This window comes from Aspergillus nidulans, chromosome III (assembly GCF_000011425.1).
Source record: "Aspergillus nidulans FGSC A4 chromosome III".
Lineage (NCBI taxonomy): Eukaryota > Fungi > Ascomycota > Eurotiomycetes > Eurotiales > Aspergillaceae > Aspergillus > Aspergillus nidulans.
In genome coordinates this window covers 2,049,899-2,076,157 of record NC_066259.1, presented here as the reverse complement: position 1 = coordinate 2,076,157, position 26,259 = coordinate 2,049,899, and the positions used below count along the sequence as shown (strand labels likewise).

Here is a 26,259-nt window from a genome sequence, read left to right as displayed (position 1 = left end):
TGAAACTGAAGTAGAAAAGTGTTTCTGTCCAAGATGTATAGAACAACTCATGATATATGCTTCTTATAGGCTGTAAATAGCGGGAAACGAGCGGCCATCTTTCGTCGAGAATCGGATGTGGAAGGGAGCTGGGGACTCGATTGTGATAAGCGATTTGAGAAGCCGCCCAAAAGATATTTAAGCACAACACTCAAGTCCCCTACTATCCTTTGAATATCCTGAAAGAGCATCAATGTGCCGTTTGTTAATGAAAGAGATTCTGGGCTGTATTTTGCGGAAATATACGGGCTATGGTTTATTTGATAAAGTCGAGATGCTAAACAGGTGCGGCTTTGGGCTGACAAACAGACTGCCTGTAATTACGTACTATCACATATTCTGTGATACAAGAGGCTGATTGTATGTGAACTATGATTCAATTTCTTATTGACAGCAATCTCCTACTAATGATTTTGAGTTCGCCAGAGTACATCTGAAGGAGTAGGTAATATCCGATACTGTGGAGATAGCAGGCTTATCGATAGAGAGCTATCACGTGTATACTGACCACGCATTAGACCAACAGTTTCATGCAAGATGATGGCTATAGAGACTCAAAACCAGCAATGCCCGGTGATGAGAGACAACAACATTCTCAGGCCGAAACCAATGGTCATGCCGAGGTGGAATCGCAGCACCTTCTTTCAGATGAGTCGAAGAAGGAGAACAACGACACACTGCACCCAAACATAAGCAGCTCAGTACCCGATGAACCCCCGTCGCGACCTACCTCGTTTTCGCCCCCCGATAGAGAGCGCCGCCCGCCCCGGACGCAAAATCGCGTGAGATTCGACATTGCAGATGATTCTGAAGAAGAGAGCCGTGACAATGGGGTCAATCGCGATTCGGATGACGTACTGTGGCTGGACGAAGAGGACTACGTTGACAGGGGCCGCTCGGGGCGGCATCACGCCGGACAGCGGATTCCCCTCCTAACGAACATCGAGGCGCCGAGCGTGACGCTGGCCACGTCTGAGGAATTTTTTCCGGAAGAGCATCTGGAGAGCGCGAGGCCGAGGAGCGGCATGAGAATGGCGTTCATGAACATGGCTAACAGCATTATCGGGGCGGGAATTATTGGTCAACCGTATGCACTGCGACAATCGGGCATGGTAACGGGAATACTCCTCTTGGTTGCGCTCACAGTTACAGTCGATTGGACTATTCGCTTGATAGTGGTCAACTCTAAGCTGAGTGGCGCGGATTCCTTCCAGGCAACGATGCAGCATTGCTTTGGGAAGTCAGGCCTTATCGCCATTTCCGTTGCTCAGTGGGCATTCGCGTTTGGTGGTATGATTGCGTTCTGCATCATTGTTGGGGATACCATACCCCACGTTTTGAGTTCTTTATTTCCCTCTCTGCGGGAAATGTCATTCCTGTGGCTCCTCACTGATAGACGGGCCATCATTGTTCTCCTCGTTCTGGGGATTTCATACCCACTATCCCTATATCGAGACATCGCCAAGGTTTGAACCCACTGATAGTTCTATGTCTACCGCTGACTCTTGGTTAGTTAGCGAAAGCATCAACTTTGGCCTTGGTTAGCATGGCAGTCATTGTTATTGCCGTGGTCACTCAGGGCTTTCGAGTTCCACAAGACTCGCGCGGTGACGTGAAAAACCTACTCTTGTTGAATACCGGCTTTTTTCAAGCCGTGGGGGTTATTTCCTTTGGTATGTCCAGTTGCCACCCCTGCATATTTCAAAACCTGGTACTAATTATGCTTAGCATTTGTTTGCCGTACGTGGTAGTCCCCGGATAGCACTCAGACAACTGACTTTTCAACAAGACCACAATAGCCTCTTGATCTATGGTTCACTGAAAAAGCCAACGTTGGATCGGTTTGCCAAGGTCACTCACTACTCGACCGGGATATCGCTCTTAATGTGCCTACTCATGGGTGTCTCTGGCTTCCTATTCTTCGGGTCCGAGACACAAGGCAACGTGCTTAATAATTTCCCGTCCGATAATATTCTGATAAATATCGCGCGACTGTAAGAGCAAGATCTACCTAAAAATAAGCCCAATATTAGTGAGCTGACACTCGCATAGTTGCTTTGGCCTCAACATGCTCACTACGTTACCGCTTGAAGCCTTCGTGTGTCGTGAGGTCATGACGACTTACTATTTCCCTGACGAGCCTTTCAACATGAATCGGCACTTAATCTTCACATCTGCCCTGGTACTAACATCCGTAGCAATGGCACTGCTAACGTGCGACCTGGGCGCCGTGTTCGAACTGATTGGGGCGACAAGCGCAGCCTCGTTGGCCTATATCTTTCCTCCGCTGTGCTATATCAAGCTGAGTAATGGCTCGCAAAAAGCGAAAATCCCCGCGTACGCGTGCATCGTCTTCGGAGTCACCGTCATGGGCGTCAGCCTTCTACAGGCAGTTGGGAAGATGATAAAGAGTAGGTGTCCCTCCTATCCATAAAATAAGTGCATAACTCAGAATGTTTATAGATGAAGGCGGCACGGCGACTTGCAGCACTTAATCAGAGGGTAGCGTTTTACTTTTATACATATCTACAATAGGCTATGGCTAACCGGTCGTGACCGAATGTACATATAGACAAATGTCTCGAGCTAACACCAACCCCAAAACAATTTTTTGTCAAGTTCCCAGCTCTTGATGAATTGACAATAGCCGTTAAAAGAAGCCAGAAAAATTACACCAGAAGAACAACGCTTCGCAGATAAAACTCTTGCATTGAGCAAGGAGCAAACATAGACTAGCGAGAACATTTATGTCTCCTGCAACGTCTGCTGCGCGGGCGTTTCATCTAAGAACCTAGTTAGGATCTCTCCTCAACCCGTCCACCTCTTCGCATTCAAAATTGCAGATTTTTTGCAGCAGTCCTTTCTAATTGCAAATACTGCATCCTTTCTACACGATTTCGATCTCACTCTTTCTATTTTCATGCTTCAGAGAGTGAGGTAAGCTGTAACACATGCTCTGTGAAAAGAGAGTGAAGCTTGTACTGATCATTCTAGTCATAAGTGCTGAAGGCGGCTTTCTCTTCCCTTCTTCCCTCTCATACTTGCATTTGCAGTCTCGTACCTGAAAGACCTGTTTTCCTACGTCCATAACACGTCTACTCTGACATCCAGTCTACTTAACACATTGCATTTTTCTATCCTTCAATATTTTCTCCTCGTACTGGGCATACGATATGGCCGAAGCAGCAACTGAGCGCCTTAACAGGCTGCAGGAGGTCCGGTTTTCTCCCTTTTTACTTCGAATGTTTCTCTGACTTATGTCAATTTTGAACACCATAGGCAGACCTCGGGACAGCTCGCAGAGAGGAAATCTCCACGGCGGATCACGATTCCAATACATGGCTGACGCGGCTAGATGTCATTGAGGCCTCTAGGAGATCAAACGTTCAGGGAACAATTGAACAACAACTTGCGCAAGCCAACAGAGATTGCCTAGATGCCTGGACCAGTAAAATCGCCACCTGAATTCTCAGGTCGTTTGCATTGCTAACTCTGGACTAAGATATTCACAAGACAATATGTGACACTGGAGATCTAGAACACCTTGATAATCTTCTGGACGGCCAGAGCCACCGTCTGCGGCTCGAGAAAGAGTTACGTGGAGGTAATACACATGACCAGCAGACCTCGAATAGAGGCCAGAGAGCTCTCAAGGGTCCTACACAGAATAAATCGTCCAACCATAATGCCAAGTTACAGAACCAAGCCGTTCCACATGGTACCTTGGCCGCATCGGTGTCTGTAACAGGTGGTAGCCCTTGCGCGGCTCAGTCAAAGCGACGCCTTAGCAAACGCAAACCTAGCCTCTCATCCCGTAGGGGACTGGATCCAGCACTTGACATTCCTAACCTTGCCCACGACACCAATTCCTTAACGTCCCAAATCTCAGGCAGGCCCGCTCGTAGTAAGGGATTGATCTCTGAGACACTTACTGTGAGGGAACTAATGAAGATATTGCTAAGATGCGCAAACTGCTCCAATCCCTAGAGCTAGAGCTAGACCTAAGCAACCTCCGCTGTAAGTTGGAATTTATTTAGCCTTCTCAGCTCTGATGTTCACAGCAGCAACAGCAGCAGCAGGGTTTATTCGCAGAAAATCAGCAGCGCCGAAGAGTTTCTTGTGGAGGTTCGGAGTGTGACGTGCGTTTTCAAATCTTCTGTATCTTTGGCACAATGTGGCTAACAGTAGCAGACGCGGACCAGAGCAAGAGCCATTAATTCAAAAGTCAAAGGCTAAGGTTTCTGCGAAAACGACAGACCGTTGTGGTAAGGATGCCTGTCGAACTCCGAGGTCGCGCAACATTGTAAAGCCCAAAGAACAGAAAGTCACAACCCAGCTGACAATTTCCATGACTCCTGAGGACAAAGTGGAGGATAAATTCGGAACAACTAATCACGATCTGGGTGCAGGCTTGGTGAGCACGGAGTCACCTAGAGAGACGCCACCAACAGCCTCAATAAACACGACCGGTCAAGCGAAGACAGGGGAGAAGCTAGAGCCAAACACACAGGAATCTGTGGCAACTCCCATGGACTCGACTCCCGCATCGCGTCCCCAAAGAGTCGTCGGTACACTTGTCGACTTGGACAGTCCAGTGGAATCTGAGAATGCGGCTGCAATGAGTCCAGCGTTACAAGAATTAGAAGGACTGGACTTCACGCAATCCCTCGAACCAGAAATCTCTCAATCGTCGACTCTAGCAGTCGCTAAGAGAAGACTTGACTTGGGAAGGTTCTCACATCCGAAACAACAAATGACGAGTGATTTGGACGTTCTTGAAGCTACTACTGATACCGAGGATGAGGAGTCAGTCGATGAGTACAGGCGTGAAATTGATATTGTCTGCCAGCTTTTACAACAAACACATTTGTCTAAGACATTTTTGTGCAAGCTGACTGAATGTAAAGATGTTCTAGAGGCTAGGCTCCGACAGCGTTGCGAGCCAAAGCTGGGAAAGCCTCAGAATCAGCAGTCTTTGACACTTCCAGATCCTGAATCTGAAAAGGCTGAGATTGCTGCACCTGTGAAGGCATGCAAGGCTGCCGCTCCTGGGCCGAAAGAGCCTCATTTTGTCCGTCCTGTTGTTAACGATAACACACCGACTCCCGGCGACATTACACCAACACCTAGGGTTAGTATTCCGTCGTCGCCATCTCGCTTGAATGTGAGCGTGCTGCAATTCACGCCGAATTCGTGTTCTGAACAGAAATCCTTTCCCGATGCTACCACCAAATCTATCAGCCTTGAGCCCATTGCTGATGAGGTTGTTAGCGCAACCCAGTCGAAAAGCGCATCGAGTGAAGACACTGTTGTCCTAGCGACGGCGGATACACCATCACCGGAGTCTCAACCCTCCTGTATATCTATATTCAAATCCGTCGCTCAGGAAATATCTGGCACCGGCCACTTGCTCGGCGACCATCTGTTGCCTGGCAGCGAATACAGACAGCCGGAACAATCTCACTTATACGGCAACCATTTGCTTCCAGGACAGCGCGTGACACCGACTACTATTTACAAGCAGACTGTCCCTGAAACTACCGAGTTCGCCTTGGCTAGTGGGTGCCCAAGAATCTGTTTGCCGATACTGTTACTAATCTGCTTGCAGAAGCGGCTATATCTAAGCCAGCTCCCGCTGTTCTCTCCTTTTCTCCGCCAAACAAACAAGGTCAAACCGCTACTAAATCATTGCCCGCTAACTTCACCATCCCTCTGCCCTCTGAACCGATCAGGATTGTGGATCCGAACATCTTGGTATCTAGCATAGCAAAGTCTTCAAGCGGTGCTTCAGCGGCTCTAGGTGCACCGTCTAGCACAACCCTAACGACTGCACAAAAGACACCCTCGATGATGAAGTCTATCTACGCACCGCAGCTGAAGGAAGCCCCACCCTCGATCATGGATGTGAAGAAGGGATCGCCGGCCTCGCAATAGTCGGACTTGTAGTGACCGCAAAACACTGTTTGCTCAACTTGCTCCTTCACCTCCGACGTCGTGAGTAAACATGGCTCTGCGACACAAAGAGCAGCATTGCCTCGAAGTCTTTGAATCTTAAAAGCGACAGTCACCGCTTTTGTTAGGGTTCAGCTCTGGATTCCATCTCTTTCCTTTCCAATTCTCCCCCCTTTCCTTGTGTTCTCGTAAAACGGCATTAAACGCCATGGAGGACCCTTATTTCAATCAGATCGCCAAAACGAAACACATTTAATTATGTCACTCGCCTTAACCGCTGATGTTACCTTCTTTATTTGCCAATATTTAGTTTCAATTACTATGCTTCCATTGCCTTTGATAAAGCTGGCGTTGATTATCACTCACTCCGCGATGCAGACTACTTCATCCTAAAGAATCGCCATGCTTTTTAACTTCCAAACCCGATCTACTAAAGCAAGTGGGAGCGCTTATCGACTATGCAATCTCGTCGTATACAGGTAGTAGTGAGAAACAGCAAGATATGATTGGAGTGATTACCTCACTTTCTGTGTTCTTCGTACGCCGGATGGAATTCACTAGGAGATATGCGGCCTTGTGAAATAGGTATATAAGTCGCGTACGGAGGCCTTGACTCAAGTCCAATTAGACATTTAAAGTTCAATAGTACTCACACGAAAGTAACAGCTTATAATTGAAGCCGACATATGAGGTATGGTATGTTGAAGAATACAAGCACTTGAAGCAAGTGGCTGGATTGAAATGCACGGTATTACAAGTAACTTCATGGAAAAAAAAAAGAGAGAAAACGGAACTTCGCTTTTAATAGCAATGCAGGGTATTATTTAACCAGGGGGAAGGGTGCTGGCGTCAACAACGTCGGCAGCTTCCTTCTCGAGCTCTTCATTGGCCTCAAACAGAGGAGACCGGGGCAAAGCCATCAGACCGGTTCGGGTGGACTCGAGAATACCGAAGGGGGAAATGAGCTTCATGAAGGAGTCAATACGGCTGGGCTTGGCAGAGCTATCAAGAAGTCTGTCAGTATAGGGACTAGCTGAAAAGAGTGAGAAGGGAGGACTGACAGTTCAACGATGCAGTTGTTAGTACTGATATCCAAGACCTTGCCACCGAACTGGTGGGTTAATCGTGTGATTGCATCCAGATGCTCGTGCTTGTGTCTCAAAGCCTGACTGCTAGGAAGGTTGCGGGGGTGATATTCCTCGGTTTTCGTGGAGGCCTTGCTATCGGTGCTCTTCTTCTGCGCCTCCATAGACTCAACGGGGGTGGTGATCTCGCGGTGATGCTGGAGAAGCTCCTCGAAGTACTCTGGGCCCAAAATGCTGACCTTGGCCAGAAGCAGCTCACGCTGAACAAGCGCAGAGTCCGTGTAATCGAGGACAGCCCAGACGGGGACAAGATCATCCAGCTGGCGGCGGGCCTGCTCGACAACGCCATCCTGACCCTGCAGCACGATGGTCATGCGAGACAAATCCTCCACCTCGGTATTGCAAACGACAAGACTGTCAATATTGAAGCCGCGGGCGGCCAAGATCCCCGAAACGCGGGAGAGCACACCGGGCTCGTTTTGTACCAGACAGTTCAAGACATGACGCTTGGGCGGGTTTGTCGGCCGAACGGGGGTCTCGTAGAGAATTGACGAGACGGCGGTCTGGGCGTCCCATTGCTGCGAGACATCCGTTACGGGGAGTGTGAGCGGGGAACGTCGGTGCAGCGCCTTGTAGGCCAATGCTGAGGTTGAGCTGGAGGAGGCCCTGGTGGTTGTAGCGAAAGTGGATCGGGTCGCCAGTCCAGAGGTGCGGCTGGCTGCCGATAAGAAAGACGATGATGCCGTCTTGGACAACATCCGGGTATACCGGAAAGCCATGATCTCCCCGGGATGGAAGAGACAGGCGGATTTAACACGGTGCAGGCGGGTTGGAATGAAGAATCGTAGACCGATGGACTTTCGCATTTCCTTTTATCTGGGTCCGGTCACGGGTCCGACCTCGGGGAGCTGACTCATTCTCCGGCCGGGGAGCCTGAATGGCTCTCCGTATGGGAAATACCGCTAGCCTAATGTAGACTAGTGCGCTCTATATACATGTGACCACAAGTCTTGAAGGGTTCCCTTTTCTGATATGCAAGGCGTTGTGTCTTCTTGGGCAATGTGCCAGGAACTGAGCAGCTTCATCTTCAGTTGACTTTAGCGCCTTGGTGGCTTGCCTGTCTGCATATTGGATGTGATTGCAACGAATACTCTGGGTCCAGCCCTCTTACAGATTCACACTAGTCTGGGATCGTCTTTTGACTCCACCGCCAAACTAAACTTCTTGCAAAATACTGGCCTAGTCTACAGCCACAGACTACAGCATTCTCACCCTATAATCAATTCCACTCCAGATCTCAGATTCATAATAGCTACCATGGCTGACGAAGATCGCCGTCCAAAACGCTCTCGCTTCGACCAAACCACTCCGGAGCCTCGGCGACAGTCGCGGTTCGACCGTCGTTCTCGGTCCCCTTCGTCGCGACAATCCGAAACCACTCGAACTCGCAGCCCTCTCAGTCGCGAGCCTCGGAGCCCTGGTGCTGGCAGCAAAGCGGACCCGGTTGCTGCAGCTGGTACGTCAAGACCCTTCTTCGGTCTGGGTATGTATAGCAGGATGCAACTAACCGCAGAATAACAGCTGCCGCTGCCGCCAAAATCAACGCCCAGCTGCAGGCTAAAAAAGGAATACAACATGTCGAAGTGCCTCCAATTCGCGCCGTCAGTTCACTATCGCTAGTTTACACCTCTTCGGTATCGCGCATATGCTGACACTATTTTGCTGTAGACATCCAGCCCATCCCAATCAGCTACTCCCACTGGCGGGGATGCGAAACTCAACGCCGAAATATACGTTGCCGACGGGGATTATATTAAGGACATTGAGATCAATGACCTGCGCAATCGCTACACACTGACCAAAGGATCTACGCAGAAGATGGTAATTACTCCTATTGCACTCGCTGATCTTCGAGGCGTCTTTCCCCTTAACCAAACTCCTCTCTGCTGTGATTGTGAAGAAGCTTACCCAGTCCATTCATAGCATCTCTCTCCCCTCATTTGCATCTGCTGACCTCCATTGCCTGATATCTAGATCAAAGATGAAACTGGCGCCGGTACGCCTTCATTCCATGTTATATGTTTAACAACTTTTTTTTATCAAGAAGGAAGCTCATCAATCTGATTTCAAGATGTTACTACGCGAGGAAACTATTATCCGGACAAAAGCATGGCCACAGCAGCGGTATGTGAGCTCCGACCCTCATTATTTCCTGCTGTCTAACTAGTGTTTCTTATCTACAGAACCCCCCGTTATACCTCCACGTGACGAGTACCTCGAAAGAAGGACTCGAAAAAGCGGTCGCGCTGATTGAAGATCTTATGAAGAAAGAGCTGCCCAATCTAGTGGATGAACGACGATTTCGCCGCCGTGAACCAGAGCAAGTTGAGCGGGATGAATTTGGTCGCGTAAGTTTCATTGTCCATGAATGCATCATTACATTACTGATTGTCCACAGCGCAAATGGCCTGAAGAGAAAATACCCGTCGGCCTGGAGCCAATTCCTGGATTTAACCTTCGTGCGCAAGTCGTCGGGCAAGGTGGTATGTACGTAAAACATATCCAGCAGCAGACGAGATGCAAGGTTCAAATTAAAGGCCGGGGATCTGGTTTCTTGGAACCCAGCACCGGCAGGGAGAGCGATGACGCTATGTATTTGCACGTTGCGTAAGTATTTTGGTGTCCAACCCAGGAATGCACTAACCAAGATACAGTGGCCCCGATCCCAACGAGGTCCAGCGCGCAAAGGCGCTATGCGAAGACCTGCTAAATAACGTCCGGGAACGCTACCAAGAATTCAAGGATAACCCCCCCCAGCATGGTGGTTATGGTGGTGGCTACGGAAATCGTGGGAACCGCCACGATAACTACGGAGGAGGTTACGGCGCTGGATATGGAAGCCAGCACCAGCATTCGCCCGCCCCTGCGACAGCCAGCCCATCAGGACAAGGAACCCCTGGAGCCGCAAGCGCAGCCGACTACAGCGCGCAGTATGCCCAGTACTACGGATCTGACCCCTACGCTGCGTACGGCGGTTATCAGAACTACGTCGCCTACTACCAATATTATCAGCAAGCCGCACAGCAGCAGCAACAGCAACAGTCGCTGAGCCCTGCTCCTCCGCCTCCCCCGACATCTGAGGCTCCTGTGCCTCCTCCCCCGGGGTCAGGATCCCCCCCGCCTCCACCTCCCGGTGGCAGTTACAGTGCCGTATGTATACCCCGTTCGATGCATCGCTGCTCAGCCGCCAGCTAACCAATCATCTCGATTCAGGTACCACCACCCCCAGGGCTTTAATCATTATTCAATGATGCCCCCTTGGATATCGAAGTTGTTAGCAATGGTCTATTGCCGTCTAATCTACCCCTTATATCCTATGGTGACGTTTAAGCTTGATTGTCGTCCTGTATCTATACCGTTACTCGCACCTAACTGGTTTGTGACTTGGAAAAAAGGAAGGAGTAGCGGGGAGTATTATAACTTCCAAAGATGGTTTTGTCGTCAAATGAAAGTCGTCGTCAAATGAAAGTTCTCTATAGTGTCCTTCCACAACCCTTTGAAGAGTTTCATCAAGCCGTTGTAGCGTATAGATTCAGTGAACCTCTCAAGACCCCTTAGTCCAAGCCCTCAATGTAAACACAATTAAGCGAATTCGTCACACAAGGTATTGCTACCTAGATTCCTTTTAGAGTATTTTGGCGGGCCAGTTCAGGAAACATCTGATCTAGCGGAAACATTGCGTCAAGCCAGCTCGCCTCAGTAAAGTTCTCAAGCTCCTCTGCCGATGCCATTCTCGCTTTGCGCGCTGTTAGCTCACCAGGTCCTTCTTTACAGAAGTCACAGGCATAATCACAAGGTGATGAGGGTGATGATGATGTGGCTCCGCCTGCAGAACCATGATCATTATCATCATGACAAGCAGACTGGAGCTTTGAAACCTGAGAGCCCATCTTCACTAGTTCAAGGTCACCAAAAAACTCCTTGATGAGTTCGTGTCTACATCGTGTAGTTGTTTCACAATATCGGACTACCTTCTCGAAGCTCTGCTTACGAGCGTAGAGATTTCTCAAAAGCGAGACTTTGTCTTGGTTAAGGCCCGCATTCCGGCCACCTGTGCTGTTGTTGACATTTTCAATGTCCCGGCGGAGATGGTTAAGAACGCGTTCTCGCTCCTGGAGACTATAGTAGACTATTGATGCTGCGGCGCGGCCATCGCGACCTGCACGGCCGGATTCCTGGACGAAACCTTCGAATGTACGTGGCGGGCTCCAGTGAACGACAAAGCGAACCTCGGGATTGTCGATGCCCATGCCAAATGCAGTTGTTGCGACGATTATGTAAAAGGTTACGGGCTTTGCACCAGGTCCTCGTTGTTGAGGCTGCTTTTGAGGCGCAATCCATTCGTTCTGGACCCTGACTCTATCGGCGGCGACAAGGCCTGCATGGTATGCTACTGCGCGGATGCGATTATCGCTCTGGCATAACACGTGCGCGAGTCTCTCTGCTGCTACCCGGGTTGAAACGTAAACTATACCCGATATTGGGGGTAATTTGGAAGCCGCATCGGTTCCTAATCGGGCCTCACGCCGGCCCTGAATGGAGTGAAGCCACGATAGGAGGTCGTGGACCTGGAATGCCTCGGGTTCTGAGGGGTCCGGGGCGAGCTCTTGCATGAACCGGATTTCGTAATGAATGTTTGGTCGTGCTGACGGTGTGCTGAAGATTTTGAGCCGACGTGGGTTCAGGCCCAGGATGTTGATGATATCTGTACGGACCTGTGAGGTGGCAGTCGCTGTCAAGGCGCTGATTGGCACGGGTGGGTTTGTTAGGGAATGCCTGAACCAAGAGAGTGCCTTGTATGCCGGACGAAAATCATGGCCCCATTCACTGATACAATGGGCCTCATCGATGGCGATGCGCACAAGCTCTCGTTGCTTGTGCATAGTTTGTAGATTTCGCCGGAATGTATTATTTTGGCAAAGCTCTGGGGTAACATAGAGGAGTCGAATCCTCGGGTGACCAGAGAGAAGATCCTCAAGTATAACTCGCCTTTCTGCAAGTGAGACTGTTGAGTTGATGGTAGCTACCGGCACGCCCAGCGCTTGAAGTGCGTTTACCTGGTCCGTCTAGTAGAGTATCAGCCCGATATGTCAGAGATCGTACGGCAAGAAGGAACCAGTGGAGCCATCCTGGTCAAACTCACCATCAGAGACAGAAGAGGGCATACAACGACAGTCACTATGGAACGGGACTTAGCGTTGGTTGAGCATGGACCATTAGCAGGAGATAACACCAACCTCCGTGGGTGGTCATGGCAGGTAACTGATAGCATAAGCTCTTCCCGAAGGAAGTTGAAGCCTGGAGAAAAACATCGTGACCCTCAACTGCGGCAGCGATTACATCTCGCTGTAGAGGCCTAGCAGTCGATCAATTCAAGTCACGTTGGATTTAGTGATAGAATCCAAGCTTACCGGAACGATTTCTTACGGAACACACGGTGAAGATAGAAGTCTAAATCTACCTTCCGGCGGCTCAGACCGTTATCCAACATCACTGCGACATCTTTACGGAAAGGAGCATCCAAAAGCCACTGAGATAGATGAAAGCTCCGCTGAACCGAGGTGGATGCAATATGCAATTAGGAAGGTCCTACTTGGATCCTCAAACTCAGGAAAGGCATGTGATCACGTGAGACCCATACCTACCGTGAGTGAAGCCAACGAAGAGACAATACGGCACAAGAATACGATGCACATTTATTCAAGGTGTATCTCAAGTCTAATATTGTAATCTATTACTAACGCTAAAGTACAGGATCATTTGAGCAACAATATATAAAAGCTCGCATGGATGGAGGCTGAACAATGAGTTTAATGTACACAAATGCTATTTCAATCCCGGACCGACGCGGCGACGGGCTCTATTCAGTTGCAGCTCCAGTTCCTCCTTGACGGCTATTACATCAGTCCCCCTGCGCTTTTCGGGCTGCCATATGCTCTCCATGCGAAGCCAGGCCTCCATGATATCGTCGGGCCCGCAACAGGCGCCAAATGCGCGTAGGATGATCAGGATCATTCGCCGGCCTAGGAAAACGCCATTTTCAAGTCGGTGTTCCAGCAATCCTAGGGTGTCTCCTTCGCGTGGGCGTTCCTGGGTCAGGTCCGTTGGTATGTCGATGTGGACGTCAAGATCTAGTGGATCTTGGTCAAGGATATCTATGAGGTCCTCCTGTACGCTTGATTGGTGTTCGTCTTGTGCTGGAGGTTTCGACGCTGGACCTCGCGTGCTTGATGGAGCGATCGGCAAGGGTGTGTATAATTCGATAGAACTGTCCACCAAAACAGGTGGGGCTGTTGCGCCATCGTCTCTCAGCGGGTTCTCCCATACAAAAGATGGGGGTAAAGCAAATGATCGATGCTGGATTCTAGTCTTGGATTCATAGAGTGCCCGAAGATAGGCTCTCCAGGCCATCCGCAGCTTTTCTGCAGTCCAGCCTCTCTTATGTCGCCCATGGCGAGCGAATCCCTCAAAAAGCAGCAAGTAGATCATGCCACGTGGTGGTACAGGAAAGACCTTCTCCATATCCTCGAGAACGGACTCAAACGCTCCCAGATCCCCAGATTTGTAGGCATGGTGACTAAGCAGTATATGGAAGGTCCTCGTATCAGGGCCTACCACGAGGGCTTCTTGAAGGGCCTGGTGGTGTTGTGGGAGACGGCCTTTCAGAGACGCCGAGGCCTGCAGCACGCGACCCAGTTTCTTAGAGCTTTTCCGATAAGCAATGAGCTCCGATGTGAGGTTCTGTCGCGCGAGATTCGTAGTGGGCTGATTCTGTAATAGTTGCTGGTAGATCTGCATCGCAGATTCTGTTTCGCCAGCTTTGAGAAAGGATGTCATAAGACAGTTCATCACCGCAGTATCGACTATCTCTCCGCTTTCCACAAACTCGTCAAAAGCCCGACAAACACCATCAACATCCCCCAATAAACCATTATAGAAGATATTGGTGACCTTCCCGGCGCGACCAAACTTTATCTGCCTTCTCTCCATTTCTTTTATTAAGCGCTCGGCGACGGTGAATTGGCCTGCTTTGGCAGCTATATCGAATAAAATTGTGAAGACGACGCTGTCTGATCTGATTCCTGCCAAATGCTCCATTTGATTCCATATGCCAACCGCCCGCACCAAGTCGAATTTAGTCACCTTGCCCGTCGATCGACCTGCCAGGTGGATAGCGGAGGACCAAAGTGACCGAGATAGTGGAAGGCCGGCAGCCAACATATCTTCCACCAATGCTAAATAACGTCTAGCATCAACCCAACGACGGCCTGGAGGATCGGCGAACCTGCGTAGAAGCAGACCGCGGGACCGCTTTGAGAGATGCCTCACCCCAGGAGAAGGAAGTTCTCTGTAAAGCGTAAATATGTAATGATTCGCCTTTGTCTTATCCCCAAGATGTTCTTCTAGTTTTCGGACGGAATTGAGATCATCAGAACTTTTCGTATCATCGAACTGTGCTGGAAAATGTTCAAACGCGGCAGCAGCGTCGGCAGCCTCCCTCCAGGCCTGATCTCCTAACAATTCCTGGTATATCTCGGACGTCTGCTCATATAATTCCTTCGCGGAGCTCTTGTAGCTCTTTTCCCTGTCTGTAAGCCATGAGGTTTCTTGCTTGTGGGCCACCTCGTGTGCTGGGCCGCGACTCTTGACGCGCTCCCAATCCTCATGAGGGACAATGCTACCGTGTGATCGGCCGGAATTTGTTCCTTCGCGCTGCAGTGGTCGAGAAGCATTTTCGGTGCAGGCTGTATTGCTCGGCCTCGCGTAGTTAACGGGTGTGCTGCGGGAAGAATGGCGTGTGGATGTTTGATGTATCCGATGGTCTTGCGAATCATAGATCTCCACCCGCTGTGCGACAGTAGAACTGAATATGCGTTGTGTTTTTGATCGACGTACTCCTAAATTCTCAATTTGGGTCATAAAACCCGGTGGATGTTTGGCCAGGGTCCGCCTGCGGCTTCTCCCCAGGCCCCTGTCCTCCCAATCCCCCGTCAATCCCCGCGAAGCTTTGGCAGATGTTGTGCTAATTGCCCTGCTTCGAGGAGAATGTTTGTGACAGTAGCCAGCTACCACCAATGAGCGGACAAATATATCCGCTATAGAAGTCGCGACCGGTCGAGCACGTTGAGAGGAGCCGATTCGCCGGGCAGAAACATTGGAGAAGAAGAATGACTGGTAACGCATAGGCGTATAGTCGGAGGGCAAGCCCGTAATCGACCCCTGCGAAGAAAGAGATCGCAGGTGTGGTGGGCTCTGGGACTTATTGGGCTGAGGCATGAGATGGCAGACATTGTGGTATCGATTCAGCCATGCATAACCAAAATAAGTCTAGAGAGACTTGAATATTTGGGCGTAGATAATTGGTGAACGTCGATTGAGGTCGTCCGACGCGGGGGGAGAGAGGCAGAAGGAATGCTCCGCGTGGAATAGCAATTGCTCTTGGTCGCTGTCTGAGTTCAATATTTGAGCAGATGCGCTTTTCTGGACGGAGCGGAGTCTGCGCTCGGACCAATCGGAGCCGGTCATTGCCAATCCATCTTTTCCTCGTCCACCCGTCCAGCTCCTCACCAGACACGCCTCTTCAGCAAGCCATCATTCATCCTCGCTCACGAGGTCACGTCCAAGGCCATTGAACGAGGCGTTCCGGCCAGAAAGTAGCCGTTAATCTCCAAGCTGCTACACGGCTCCCGCTCCCACCTTCAAAAACAGTACAGGAGCAACCGTTCTCGACGATGGGGAAATACAATCTCACAGCACTTCAAGTGCGAAAAACGGCAATCGACTCGATTGCGGCTGGAAAGAAAGGCGATCTCCCTCGATGGGTTAATGTCGTTGGCGATATCCCTCCTGCCCAAATCCTCGTGCGCGAACGACCCCAGCAACACCCACTTGTACGGCAACGCATGAAAACTATACCGGGAAATCCAACACCGCAGCCAGTCTTTCAGGTCCAGACAAAGCGTGTGAAGCCAAAGAAAGCCAGTCGTATGTTCTTACCCGTCGAGATCAAGTACGAGGAGGATCAGTTGCGAAAAGAGTTCTTCCGCGACCATCCCTGGGAACTGGCCAGGCCTAGAATTCTGGTAGAGAGTTCAGGCAAAGATTCTGAGCGTTACAACTGGAGTAGAATGCAGCAGCCAGGCAAGAAGCTGGATGGCGAGAGGTATGTATTGGTAGTTTGGAATTGTCCTTCTATGTTATCCTATAGTGGCTAATGTCTCGTTCTCAAAGCGTCGTGCAACGACAGCTGTGGCTCCTGAATAACGTTCCCGATATGACAAAAAGTCGTGCTTACGATATTGCGCGACGCGAATTCTATCGACTCCGCCTACAGGAGGATATTGAGCGTCGCGTAGCTGTTGAAGAGGCAGAGGCTACAGGTGCGGTCTTTGGACCTTCTCGCCTAGAGATTGGTATGGAACTTGAAAACCAGCAATTCGAAGCCTGGAAGTCATGGGCGAAGACGGAAGCACAAATTGTCGATCAGGCGTCAACATCGGAGGATGGCTCTGAAAACCAGAGCCTTCCTTAGCCGGCTTGATCTCTCCAGCTGGTGTCTGGTCTGAAAGGAGATAGTCGATACCAACGGCTTATGTATATTATTGTACTTTGTTTGGTCCATTCAGTTCCTGTATAAATCTCCCGGTGAGGTCGATTTTACGTGACGGGAGCAGCATTTGTCTACATAACTAAAACACGCAAACAAAAATAAAATAAAATAAAAATCAGAAATCTACAACTAAACACGCAAAAACAGGATAAACAGTACACACAATTGTATTGTCTAGAAAACAGGCGAACAGTGGACTATTCAAGGCGTTGGATATTGGGCCAATCGTCGTTTCATCGGCGACCCGAACTTGGGCTTCTCCGACTGTTTCACCCCGACATCAACCTCAAGCCGTAACGCTTGATCCTACTGAATGCGAGAACGAATGGTATCTGCTGCAATTGTGTTTTATGATATTCATATTTATCCTTCATCTTATTAGATGAGGCTTTTTCCCCAGTTAGTATCTCGCTAATCTCCTAGCACGCCCGTTCCCATGACACCGACCCAACGCGGTTGAGCATTGCACGTAGCGACCTGCCAGCCTTTTGATATCTACAGTCTATCGGTCTGACGACTTAGTTTGCCTCTGTACGATTAATACAGTTATTCCCCCTTGCTCCTCTACTCCGAATTAAACGAGCTACGGTCTATTTTTCAACGCAACGGACGGTCTCGCCCCCGGCTCTGTTTCGCGCTTCGAACAAACGTGATCCTTTCTTCTGTTTACTCTGTTCGCGACTTCTCGCACATCTCTATCATTATACTTGCTTTCCGGAGTGATTATCAACGTCCCAATACCTCGTTATCGATCATGCTTGGTTTCGACCCGAATACGGGCTGCGGAGATCTTCAGGTTGTTTGAGTGGATAGCTTGGAAGGCCAAGTCTGAATGCATGCTTTGGGTGTATTAACTGTGGCTCTTCCTCACTCACCATGATTTCTACTTTGGTTCGACCGGAGGATAGTCTAAGAATGCCTCGCTCATATCGAGACACTGAAGAGGAAGACGCGAACCGACACAGTCCCGAGCCAGCGGCGCCGTTATCCTCGTCATCCTCGACCACCGACGGGTCGAATAAGAGCGAAGATGAAGCCACGTTGGTGAACGGGTCTACCGGCGATACCAGCAGCAGGCCGACAAAGTCGCGTGAATCGCTTACGCCGGAGGAGACAATCCAACTTGCGCGCCGAGCAGTAGAGAACGGGATCCAGGAAACGAAACGGTCTTTGGCAGGAAGCGAAGCGGTCGGTGATGTGGTCAAGCCGAAGCTGACCATTGATTTGGGCCACTCAAATATCAGTCGTATACCGGAGCCGGTTGTGGATATTATCAAGGATGAAGTTGAACGGTGTGTAATAACAAAGCTCCTGGGATTCATCGTGCACGAAGCGAATGAAAGTTGGTCCACATGATGCTGACTATGTCGTAGGCTCTCGTTATGGAACAATCAACTGGTCCATATTCCTTACCGATTCGCAGAGTGCTCTCATCTTCGATATCTCAACGTCAGATCTAACAACTTTCGTGAATTTCCTAGAGGAGTACGTTTCGTCTGATTGATTTCTTGTCGTAGCTTTCTGACTGGTATGCTAGGTGATTAAACTGCCATTACTGGAGATTTTGGATTTGAGCCGCAACAAAATTAGCCAGCTTCCGGAGGAAATAAAGAAATTAACATCTCTCCGAGTTCTGTCGGTGATGCAAAACCGCCTTGACGATTTACCACTTGGTGTGTCGGATATGAACAAGCTTCAGATCCTCAAAGTAGCTGGAAATCCACTGCGGTACCCGCTCCGCAAAGTAATAGAAACATCTGAGGCCGAGATTACCTCCTCAATGATGAGCGATAACGAAAAAGAAGTTGCTTTAACGGCTGAGCTTAAAAGGTATCTTAAGGCGCGGCAACCTATTAATTCTAATGATTTTGAATCAAACAACGAAAGGTATGTTTCTGAAAGCCGGCTGCGTTGGGTTTGAGCTAATTCTCGGCGACGTAGTGATGGCATCTTGGACACTCCAAAACCCGTCAAACGGGGAGTGAGCAGTCGCTTCCCAGTGATTCCAAGCACAGGCGACGGCGCTGACCCTAAATCGCCGTCATTATCACGGCCACCTCCCATCCCACTTAAATCACATTATCGCATTGCTTCTGGACATGGCGGTGCTCTGCAAATCCTCCAGCGTCCCGGTCCCATACCTGGGGCTAATGAGCGGAATCGAAGTAATAGCGAGGGTATCATTCAAGCCTCTTTTGCAACACGGTCCAAGCGCATGGGGGTCATCAGTCGAAAGAACACAGACTTGGGCACACTGGACGAAATGCGGCCATACCGCAATAGTCACCTCCGTGGTCTCAGTTATGGATCTATTCTTCGGACAAGGCCATCTATCAGCAACTCATCTAGTCCGAGCAGCCCAAGAGAGCGCAGGCGGCCCAGAGATGGATTTGTGAATCGGATGTCGAGTCTACCAGAGCACAAGGGCGAGCGGGAAACTGAAAGCCCCATAATCGAAAGCGCCAAGGGAATTCTTTTTGCCCTCTTTCAAGTCCAGTCTCATGTCTATGCCCTTATAAATGTCATCAAGCGTGATGATTACCGGCGAAATAGTCTCGAAATTGTCTTTTACAACGCTTCCACTCATGTGGACCGACTAAATGAGGCGCTTGAAAATGCAGAAAACTCACGAGCAGATGATGCGGAGCCAATGCGAGCCTCCTACGAGGCTGTCAAGAGGGAATGCGAGACGTGTATCATGGCGTACTCTCACGTCGGAACCCAGTTACGCAACAGCCTTGACAGAATCGTTGCCAATGGCGATTCGCGCTACATTCGCTCGCTGATGCTTATGATATTTGGTAGCGTGGTTGAGCTCCGCAACGCATGTGCATGCTTGGAGGTACCTGTTGGAAACCGACCGAGACCTACTGGAAGGCCACCAGTACCTGAGATCAGCAGAGAATCTGCGGATTCAGATAGATACCACTGCACAACAGTCACCCCAACGCGGGGAAGAGAACCGTCCTTCTCCACTCGCCGGCTCCGTAGCGATACAACAATCTTGCATCCACAAACTAATATGCATGGGCCCCTGCCAGCCTCTGCCACATTTCAGTCCGCCGTTAGCTCTCCAGGCTTCGCTCCCACTCCATACAGCTATGGAGCGAGGAGTCGGTCGAGCAGCAGGTCGAATCATGTCAACACATCCGTACCCTCGTCCCTTGCTACTCCTCGGTCAGGCGAGTCTTTCCCTCCGATGCCTACTTCGGTGATACCTAAAATAAACCCCTTGACCGGCTTGGACGAAATAGAAGAGGAACGGATCTTTGAGAAGATTTTCTACCAACTTACCGCTGCTTACACCGCTGCTCTCCAAGCGCTACCTGTTGCCCGCCGTCATTTTGCGAGGAACCTGGAGGTCGCGGAACAGAATCGGGAATTCGAAGATATCCAGATGCTATGGAACAACCTCATTCACCGCTGCCGGGTTTGTCTGGAAGTATCAGAAGCCCTCGGGCTTCGTTTGTCTAATATGAAAGTGAAGGAACCAGGGGGTGGAATGCGGAACCAACGAGAGTTCTGGCAACTATGCAAAGCCTTTATGCAGTCTTTTGTCGAACTGGTGACTGACATGCGCGAAGTACGGAGCATGCACTTACTCCCATCTGAAGTAATCGTGATTCTTCGGCCTGTGCAGAAGGCCAGCAGGGAAGCAGGTCGCTTGATCGAGGCTTCTCCATGGTCATATCTTGCAGACATGGCTCCCGGGAACGGCCCCCCGGCCATATACGGACCACCCTTGCCGTCCCAAACTTCACATCAGCAGCAGCAGCATCACCATCACCATCAACAACATCACCCTCAGCTCAACACAAGCATGTCACCTTCTGTTGCGCTTCCCGCAACCCCCCTTAGCGCTGCTCTGGGCCCAGCGGCGCAAGCAACAATACCTTCGACACCTGCAAGTGCCTACAGCGATAAGTTCTTCGAGGGTGACGTCTTTCAACGAGCCGACTCCTTGCTTTCAATGCCAAATCAGGCGCCATTCTTCTCGCGACGGTGATCTGTCCATGTGTAACGCCAACCCCGCGCTCTTTACGATCCAGCCGTTACACAACCAGATCATCGTCCATCACTATCTCAATTTCTCGTCACAAAAGGACAGAAAAAGTGACGTGACCACACAGAAATCCCCGTACTTTGTCCTTGCATCCGCTGCATTGGGAGTAAGGCTCCCTTCGGCAGGACCGAAGACAGACCATACGAAGCCCCTCCACCAGCTTAATCCTGGGCTCCGCACACGGAGTCCTGCATAGCACGCTTCTCGAACAAAATAGCTGTAGACGCACAATCCTCGTGCTTACGCTTCCAGCCAAGTCCCCCGGGCAGGGAGGTCATTACTTAGTGCCTATGCTTACTCCCTCGGAGCCTTCCCGGTAGTCCATCTAGTCTGTTAAAGTGGCAGATCCATAGAACTGGCTAGACTTGAGAATCTGATTTTTTTTTTTCTTATTTTCTGGAGGTCACGGATCTGTACTAGGAGTAAGAGAATGTGCGTTTGTATATTTAACTATGGGAACTAGCTGCATGGACTTTGCTTTCATGACTCGATTCTTTCGGATTCTGCTCTGTTTCGTTCTATGTTTGTGGGATAGTCATGGAGTATAAAAGGATTGTTGAGTGAGCATGGCGTAAGAGGGTAGATGGTGAAGGGATTTCTGCTTGGAGTGCTGATGTACAGAGTATATATAGGTTCTATTTTATCCATTCTCTTGAACGCTCGGCTTTTGGCGTAGCGTACTTCTTGTTCTTGTCAAAGTATCCTAGCATAAGTGCTAGGAATGGTTTACGAGCCAAGAGTGCAACACTACTGGGACAATAAGTAGTCCCATACATACAAGCCACGAAGTAAAAGTACCTAGTACAAGAGCCGGACCATCAACTAATAATCTGTCTATTCTCTTCTTCACTTAGCCTACGCAGATCCTCGAGTCGTTCGAGCTCGAGTTCCTCTCATCCCGGTCATGTATGTGCATGCAGTGTATGTAGGCAAAGCGCAAGCATAGCGGAGGAAAGAGGGGTAAAAGTACGATAGCAAACAACAATGCCGAAAGTCGACTATCCCATTAACTCCATGCATACTAACACGTACTGTATGTAGCAAGGCTACGTACTTCTGGCCTAGGTAAGCACAGCAGGGGCCACAACAATGTCCGCACGTAAGCAAACATCTCACGTGGCTTGCTGGGGGAAAAAACACTGTGACCTGCGCCTTTGAACTGGCAGTACGTTACACCGCGCTCGGAGGTCCATTCCCGGCTTCTGGGAATTTGCAGGTCCTCTGGGGGTTCTTTCCGTCCCTTTCTCCGCTGCGCTCATGCGTACCCTTGCTTCTATCTCCGCGGGAGTGCGAGACGGAAGGCGCCGGCGCGGCATTGTCCGAGCAAAAAGGACAAGTCATTGGTGAGGGCAACCCTGAGCCCTGTTCCACGTCATGTTTTTCAAGATGAGCTCTGCGTCGTAGGGGTTGGGCAGCATGTCGTACTCGCCGAAAGAGATGTGGAGGGAGATGTTGTGTGATGTGACCAATTCCGGGAGGATGGAGTAGACGGGTGGTTGTGGGGGTTGCCCGCTGCCAAGGGTGACCAGGGCCGCTTGGTTACAGTATGTCCGGTGATGGCGTTGGAGGGACGCTGCTTGTAGGGCTAGCTGCTGAGTCTGATTGACGCTGAGGCTGAAGAAAGCACATTCAGCAGACCTGCTAAACGCCGGCACGGCCGAAGTACTGCGCAACGAGGCTAGAGTGATCGATTGTGTGACAGTCATGACTGATTTCGTAGAAGTCGTAGTTGCATAGCTTGTTGGCTCTAGTCCGTATAGTTTCATGCGGTGGAGAAGGTTGCACACGAGCCATAGCAGGATGAGTAGATGGATGTTGAACACCTTCGGCTGTAACTGGATGAATGGTAAAGATTCCACTGAATATGGCACTTAAGACTGCGCCGGCGCTTGAAGGTTTCGCGTTCCCATTCCCAGGAATATAAATGGCGCCCTCTGGAGGGAGTCGAGCTGCTTGTTTCAGGAATCAATGAAGCCGCATGCTCCGCTTGCAACTGAAATCGGTCATAATATTATCAGGAACATCAACAATTAACACTGCAACTGCAGAATCTGGCAAATGTGACCGACGCCATAGCAGCTCAATTGCCAATCGAGCCATCACAAATGGTAATGGACCGGAGATCGATGGAAATGAGTCCTGGTTGTCGAAGATGGTCAAGGCAAACGGTATGTATATGCCTGCCAAGGCTCTCCAATCAAATCGACCTGCTTTGACTGGGGATACAGGAAGTATGCGAAGAAGGGTTGGATCCAGCTGCATAAGCGAAGTTACAACAACGATGTCAACAGCCGGGTAGCGCTCGCTCGCGGCCAAAAATCCCGTTCCGACGGGTTGGTCGACATAAAGGACATGTCCAATTTGGCCCAAGTATATGGAATTGCGACTACGCGAGTGGGATTGCCATCAAATGGAATAGACCGTTCCTGGTGGTGATTCCTATCGTAGAAGAGCAGCCGGGGCCGCCATTTGATCAGACTGTTCAAACTGTTGTTAGTGCTGACTAGAAACCGTCCAAGCAAGAACCAACTGATCAGACCATTATCGCAGACAGAGTCTTCTGCTTGGAAAGGCCAGAAAATAGCGACTCTCCCAGTTCAACAAGGGGACAAATGCCGTCTGGGCCAGCTAGAGGAAGCGGGAGGCCGTCTGGCAGGGGCTGGATTCCCAACCGAGAGACATCCGCTCCTGCACATGCTGGCCTGAAGAGTAGAAGCAAGATTGCTGCTGAAGCTCAGAGCAGAATGCCTGATGCGCATTTCATGCATCATCCAGGCAGCAAAAGACACTCCACAGAGCCACAGAGCCACAGAGCCGTCCCATATGAGGTCTCGATGCACGATACACCAAGAAAAGGAAAACATGCATATTGATGACCACTCGCAATGGAAGATATCCAGAAGCAATTCAGCATCTAGAAATAATCAGAGACCCTGCTGCAAATGATAAACACTTCCGCATGCTGGCCTCGATAAGCTATAGACTCTATTGAGACCAAAAAATACTTGAAAGGACACGGTCGACGAGGTTTTGGGTGCCATATAAGAAGCGTATAGGTAAGTAAAGCAGCTGGTTCTGTTTGAGACTTTGTCTCTCTCTATCAGAGCAAATATGCTATTTTCCCACTGAACATTCAGAGGTCAGCTAGTACACCAAGAATGAGGGATGTAAGGGAGGCTAGGTATCGTCAGTCACTGTGATATAGTCAGGATTGATGACTGCACTCTGGAACAGGTCACATTCTGGGTTTGCAAGTCTCACAAGTGAATCGACATCCAGAGAGCGAGAATAAAGCATCATGGACAAAGCCATTACGACTGAGGAACAGGGAGACCGATAGAGGGGGGAGTACACTAGAGTAGATGTCCAAATTACGCGTCAAGCTATAGTTAACTAGTTAACTAATTAATTAGCTGGCTTATAACTATATGGCAAAGCTTATTCTCTATGTATCACATGATGGTTTGGTTGGTGTCCCTTGATCCTTCTGAGGCGTCTGGGCCTTTCCTCGAACTCAACACTTGACCTTCGTTCTATTCTGCTCCTTTTGAGAATCGCTGAATCTCAAAAGGTCGAAGAGACTTGTCTCTTTCCTATGTATCTTCCACATTCTGAAACAAACTCGTACGTTACGAGTAGGCTGCGCCCGAGGCGCCGCCTATTGAGATAGGGCCGTGCCGGGCCATGCCCACCATCCTCTCTCAGCCCTAACGAGCTTACCAATAAGTATCCAAGGTCCTGATCGATAAGAGTGGTAGCACTACCGGTGCTACGCGGCATCCGCTGTTTCGACACGAATCGCACGGGACTGGAGACAAAGCGGGTTCGAAACACGAGACCGCTGTTTCGTGGTGACTGGATGTAAACAACTTGTTTCCAGTTAGATCGCACCGCTCTCGGCCCGGTACGAGAATGAGGCGACCTCGCATGTGGTGGGCGAGATTTTTAGTCGAGTTTGACCGTAAAAAGTGAGGCGATAGACGGCCATATTCTGTACCACTCTGCCGCTCCTTATTCGTGTGTTGGTCTTGGAGGATCCAACCACATGATTTTCCAAGCTTTTACGGGCTTTTACTCCGTACTCCGTACGCCGTCCTCGAATGACCTCCCCATCGACCCGTGAAGCGGGAGCCAGCCTATACAGATCATTGCGGAGGATGCAGCAAGCGGCCATGTAGACGGCGACTTGCACGATCTGCTTGCCAATTGTACTGGAGACCGCATCCCGGGGCGGCGTGGCCACGTCCATTGGACATCGACTCTGGCTGGCATCCCTAGAACGAGTCGCCACAAACGGCCACCCCCAATGCGCGTGGGTTGGCTGGCAGCATTTACTCTGGGAGACTGCAATTGGGGATTCGACCGCCACGCAATGTTGGCTAGTATCCTGGGCTCCGGTCGGTAAATCTGTTCGAAAACGGAGTGTAACGCGATATCATGATATCACGGATCCCCAGGCGTTGCCCGCAATTCTCATTCATTCTCGCTGAACCGAAATGTCGGTGACAGGAATGGGTCTACGCTAGGGTTACGAAGTATAATTATAGACTTCCAGAGTTCGACTCAATTGCTGAGGAAACGAGCACAAGCCAACCTACACAGACAAAAGTTTTTTTTTTTCAGCTGGACAGCTGAAACGCAGTAAGCCAGACAGGGATACTGAGTAAAAGGCCAGCAGAATGAGGAGGCGATGCGTACGCCGTAGGTATGGTAAATATGTAAATATGGTAAAAAGGCTGCGTATCTGATATTGGGACGGGAACGAAGCCGGTCGGCGTGTTCCGAGCTGTGGAGGAGCCGAGAGTCGACCACAAAACCGACGATGCTGGTAAGGCGACAAAGTACGCTGGCTGGCACTGCAACTGGCAGAGGCAGGTTGGGATGGGCCTGTCAGGAACACAGTTAGGCACAGAAGGCACAGAAGGCACAGAGATGATTGCTTTTTTGACGCGGGTCGCGATTCCTCTTGCTTCAGAGGTCAAAAAGTCCAAATGAGTTCAAAAGAGTTCAATAGAGTTCAAAATCTCCCACTGAATTCTGGCTGCATCACGGTAAGGTGCGTCAATTGCATCCAGCACCCTGCACAGATCGAGGATGGACTGCGGAGTGGATGGAGCAATGGATGGAGCGATGGAATGATGGGCGATGGAGTGGACGATGGAGCGATGGGAGTGAAGGACCAGTATAGGAGCCACATTCCGCTTAAGGTTCTCGCAGTCCTGTTTTCGGATAGGGGCATGAGTCTGTGTCCAGCACACTCCTTGGCCTCATTCCTCTCGTCAGTATTCCGTGCTATAGCTCAGCAGGGATTCCACTTGCAAATCAAGGCGTCCACCGATCTCATCATTGCTTCTGTTTCTGGCACACTGATCGTCCACACGCCGCTTGCAGACAAAGCCTCACCTTTTGCACTCGCTTTGCTCTCGCTGCCTCTCAGTTTAATCGATTTC

General features: G+C 50.1%; 10 protein-coding genes across 10 annotated transcripts, besides 1 other annotated feature; 7 read left to right on the top strand and 3 right to left on the bottom strand.

Moving 5' to 3' along the window:
- Positions 1 to 26,259: part of a sequence feature (contig 1.77 1..132523(-1)) that runs on past both edges of the window.
- ANIA_04428 (putative amino acid transporter) lies at positions 606 to 2,695 on the top strand (the record flags this gene model as incomplete). The annotated part of the gene is made up of 6 exons (XM_656940.2): positions 606 to 1,505; positions 1,553 to 1,712; positions 1,768 to 1,779; positions 1,829 to 2,033; positions 2,092 to 2,450; positions 2,503 to 2,695. The coding sequence occupies 6 exons, from the start codon at positions 606 to 608 to the stop codon at positions 2,532 to 2,534; spliced, it is 1,668 nt and encodes a 555-aa protein (XP_662032.1). The 3' UTR covers positions 2,535 to 2,695.
- ANIA_04429 (uncharacterized protein) lies at positions 3,213 to 5,973 on the top strand (the record flags this gene model as incomplete). The annotated part of the gene is made up of 6 exons (XM_656941.1): positions 3,213 to 3,254; positions 3,319 to 3,487; positions 3,578 to 3,776; positions 4,077 to 4,178; positions 4,225 to 5,597; positions 5,648 to 5,973. 6 exons carry the CDS (start codon positions 3,213 to 3,215, stop codon positions 5,971 to 5,973), a joined length of 2,211 nt encoding a protein of 736 aa, XP_662033.1.
- Positions 6,816 to 7,893, bottom strand: ANIA_04430 (acetolactate synthase regulatory subunit; the record flags this gene model as incomplete). Its single annotated transcript, XM_656942.2, has 2 exons — positions 7,053 to 7,893; positions 6,816 to 6,993 (listed from the first exon to the last, which is right to left on the bottom strand). Exons 1-2 carry the CDS (start codon positions 7,853 to 7,855, stop codon positions 6,816 to 6,818), a joined length of 981 nt encoding a protein of 326 aa, XP_662034.1. The 5' UTR covers positions 7,856 to 7,893.
- ANIA_04431 (KH domain-containing protein) lies at positions 8,394 to 10,601 on the top strand (the record flags this gene model as incomplete). Its single annotated transcript, XM_050611735.1, has 9 exons — positions 8,394 to 8,592; positions 8,658 to 8,737; positions 8,805 to 8,957; positions 9,111 to 9,132; positions 9,208 to 9,260; positions 9,320 to 9,484; positions 9,535 to 9,743; positions 9,791 to 10,286; positions 10,350 to 10,601. The coding sequence occupies 9 exons, from the start codon at positions 8,394 to 8,396 to the stop codon at positions 10,371 to 10,373; spliced, it is 1,401 nt and encodes a 466-aa protein (XP_050467728.1). The 3' UTR covers positions 10,374 to 10,601.
- ANIA_04432 (putative RecQ family helicase RecQ) lies at positions 10,751 to 12,656 on the bottom strand (the record flags this gene model as incomplete). The annotated part of the gene is made up of 4 exons (XM_050611734.1): positions 10,751 to 12,202; positions 12,280 to 12,314; positions 12,374 to 12,492; positions 12,637 to 12,656. The coding sequence occupies 4 exons, from the start codon at positions 12,654 to 12,656 to the stop codon at positions 10,751 to 10,753; spliced, it is 1,626 nt and encodes a 541-aa protein (XP_050467727.1).
- Positions 12,839 to 15,413, bottom strand: ANIA_04433 (pentatricopeptide repeat protein; the record flags this gene model as incomplete). Its single annotated transcript, XM_656945.2, has 1 exon — positions 12,839 to 15,413. The coding sequence occupies one exon, from the start codon at positions 15,411 to 15,413 to the stop codon at positions 12,963 to 12,965; it is 2,451 nt and encodes an 816-aa protein (XP_662037.1). The 3' UTR covers positions 12,839 to 12,962.
- rsm25 (mitochondrial 37S ribosomal protein RSM25) lies at positions 15,733 to 16,862 on the top strand. The gene is made up of 2 exons (XM_656946.2): positions 15,733 to 16,299; positions 16,368 to 16,862. The coding sequence occupies exons 1-2, from the start codon at positions 15,869 to 15,871 to the stop codon at positions 16,666 to 16,668; spliced, it is 732 nt and encodes a 243-aa protein (XP_662038.1). The 5' UTR covers positions 15,733 to 15,868; the 3' UTR covers positions 16,669 to 16,862.
- ANIA_04435 (putative cell morphogenesis protein Sog2) lies at positions 17,623 to 20,752 on the top strand (the record flags this gene model as incomplete). Its single annotated transcript, XM_656947.1, has 4 exons — positions 17,623 to 18,038; positions 18,120 to 18,231; positions 18,284 to 18,633; positions 18,688 to 20,752. 4 exons carry the CDS (start codon positions 17,623 to 17,625, stop codon positions 20,750 to 20,752), a joined length of 2,943 nt encoding a protein of 980 aa, XP_662039.1.
- Positions 21,718 to 23,682, top strand: ANIA_04436 (uncharacterized protein; the record flags this gene model as incomplete). The annotated part of the gene is made up of 6 exons (XM_656948.1): positions 21,718 to 21,730; positions 21,851 to 21,874; positions 21,976 to 22,152; positions 22,858 to 22,917; positions 22,998 to 23,179; positions 23,329 to 23,682. The coding sequence occupies 6 exons, from the start codon at positions 21,718 to 21,720 to the stop codon at positions 23,680 to 23,682; spliced, it is 810 nt and encodes a 269-aa protein (XP_662040.1).
- Positions 25,489 to 25,804, top strand: ANIA_11438 (uncharacterized protein; the record flags this gene model as incomplete). Its single annotated transcript, XM_050611733.1, has 2 exons — positions 25,489 to 25,510; positions 25,545 to 25,804. 2 exons carry the CDS (start codon positions 25,489 to 25,491, stop codon positions 25,802 to 25,804), a joined length of 282 nt encoding a protein of 93 aa, XP_050467726.1.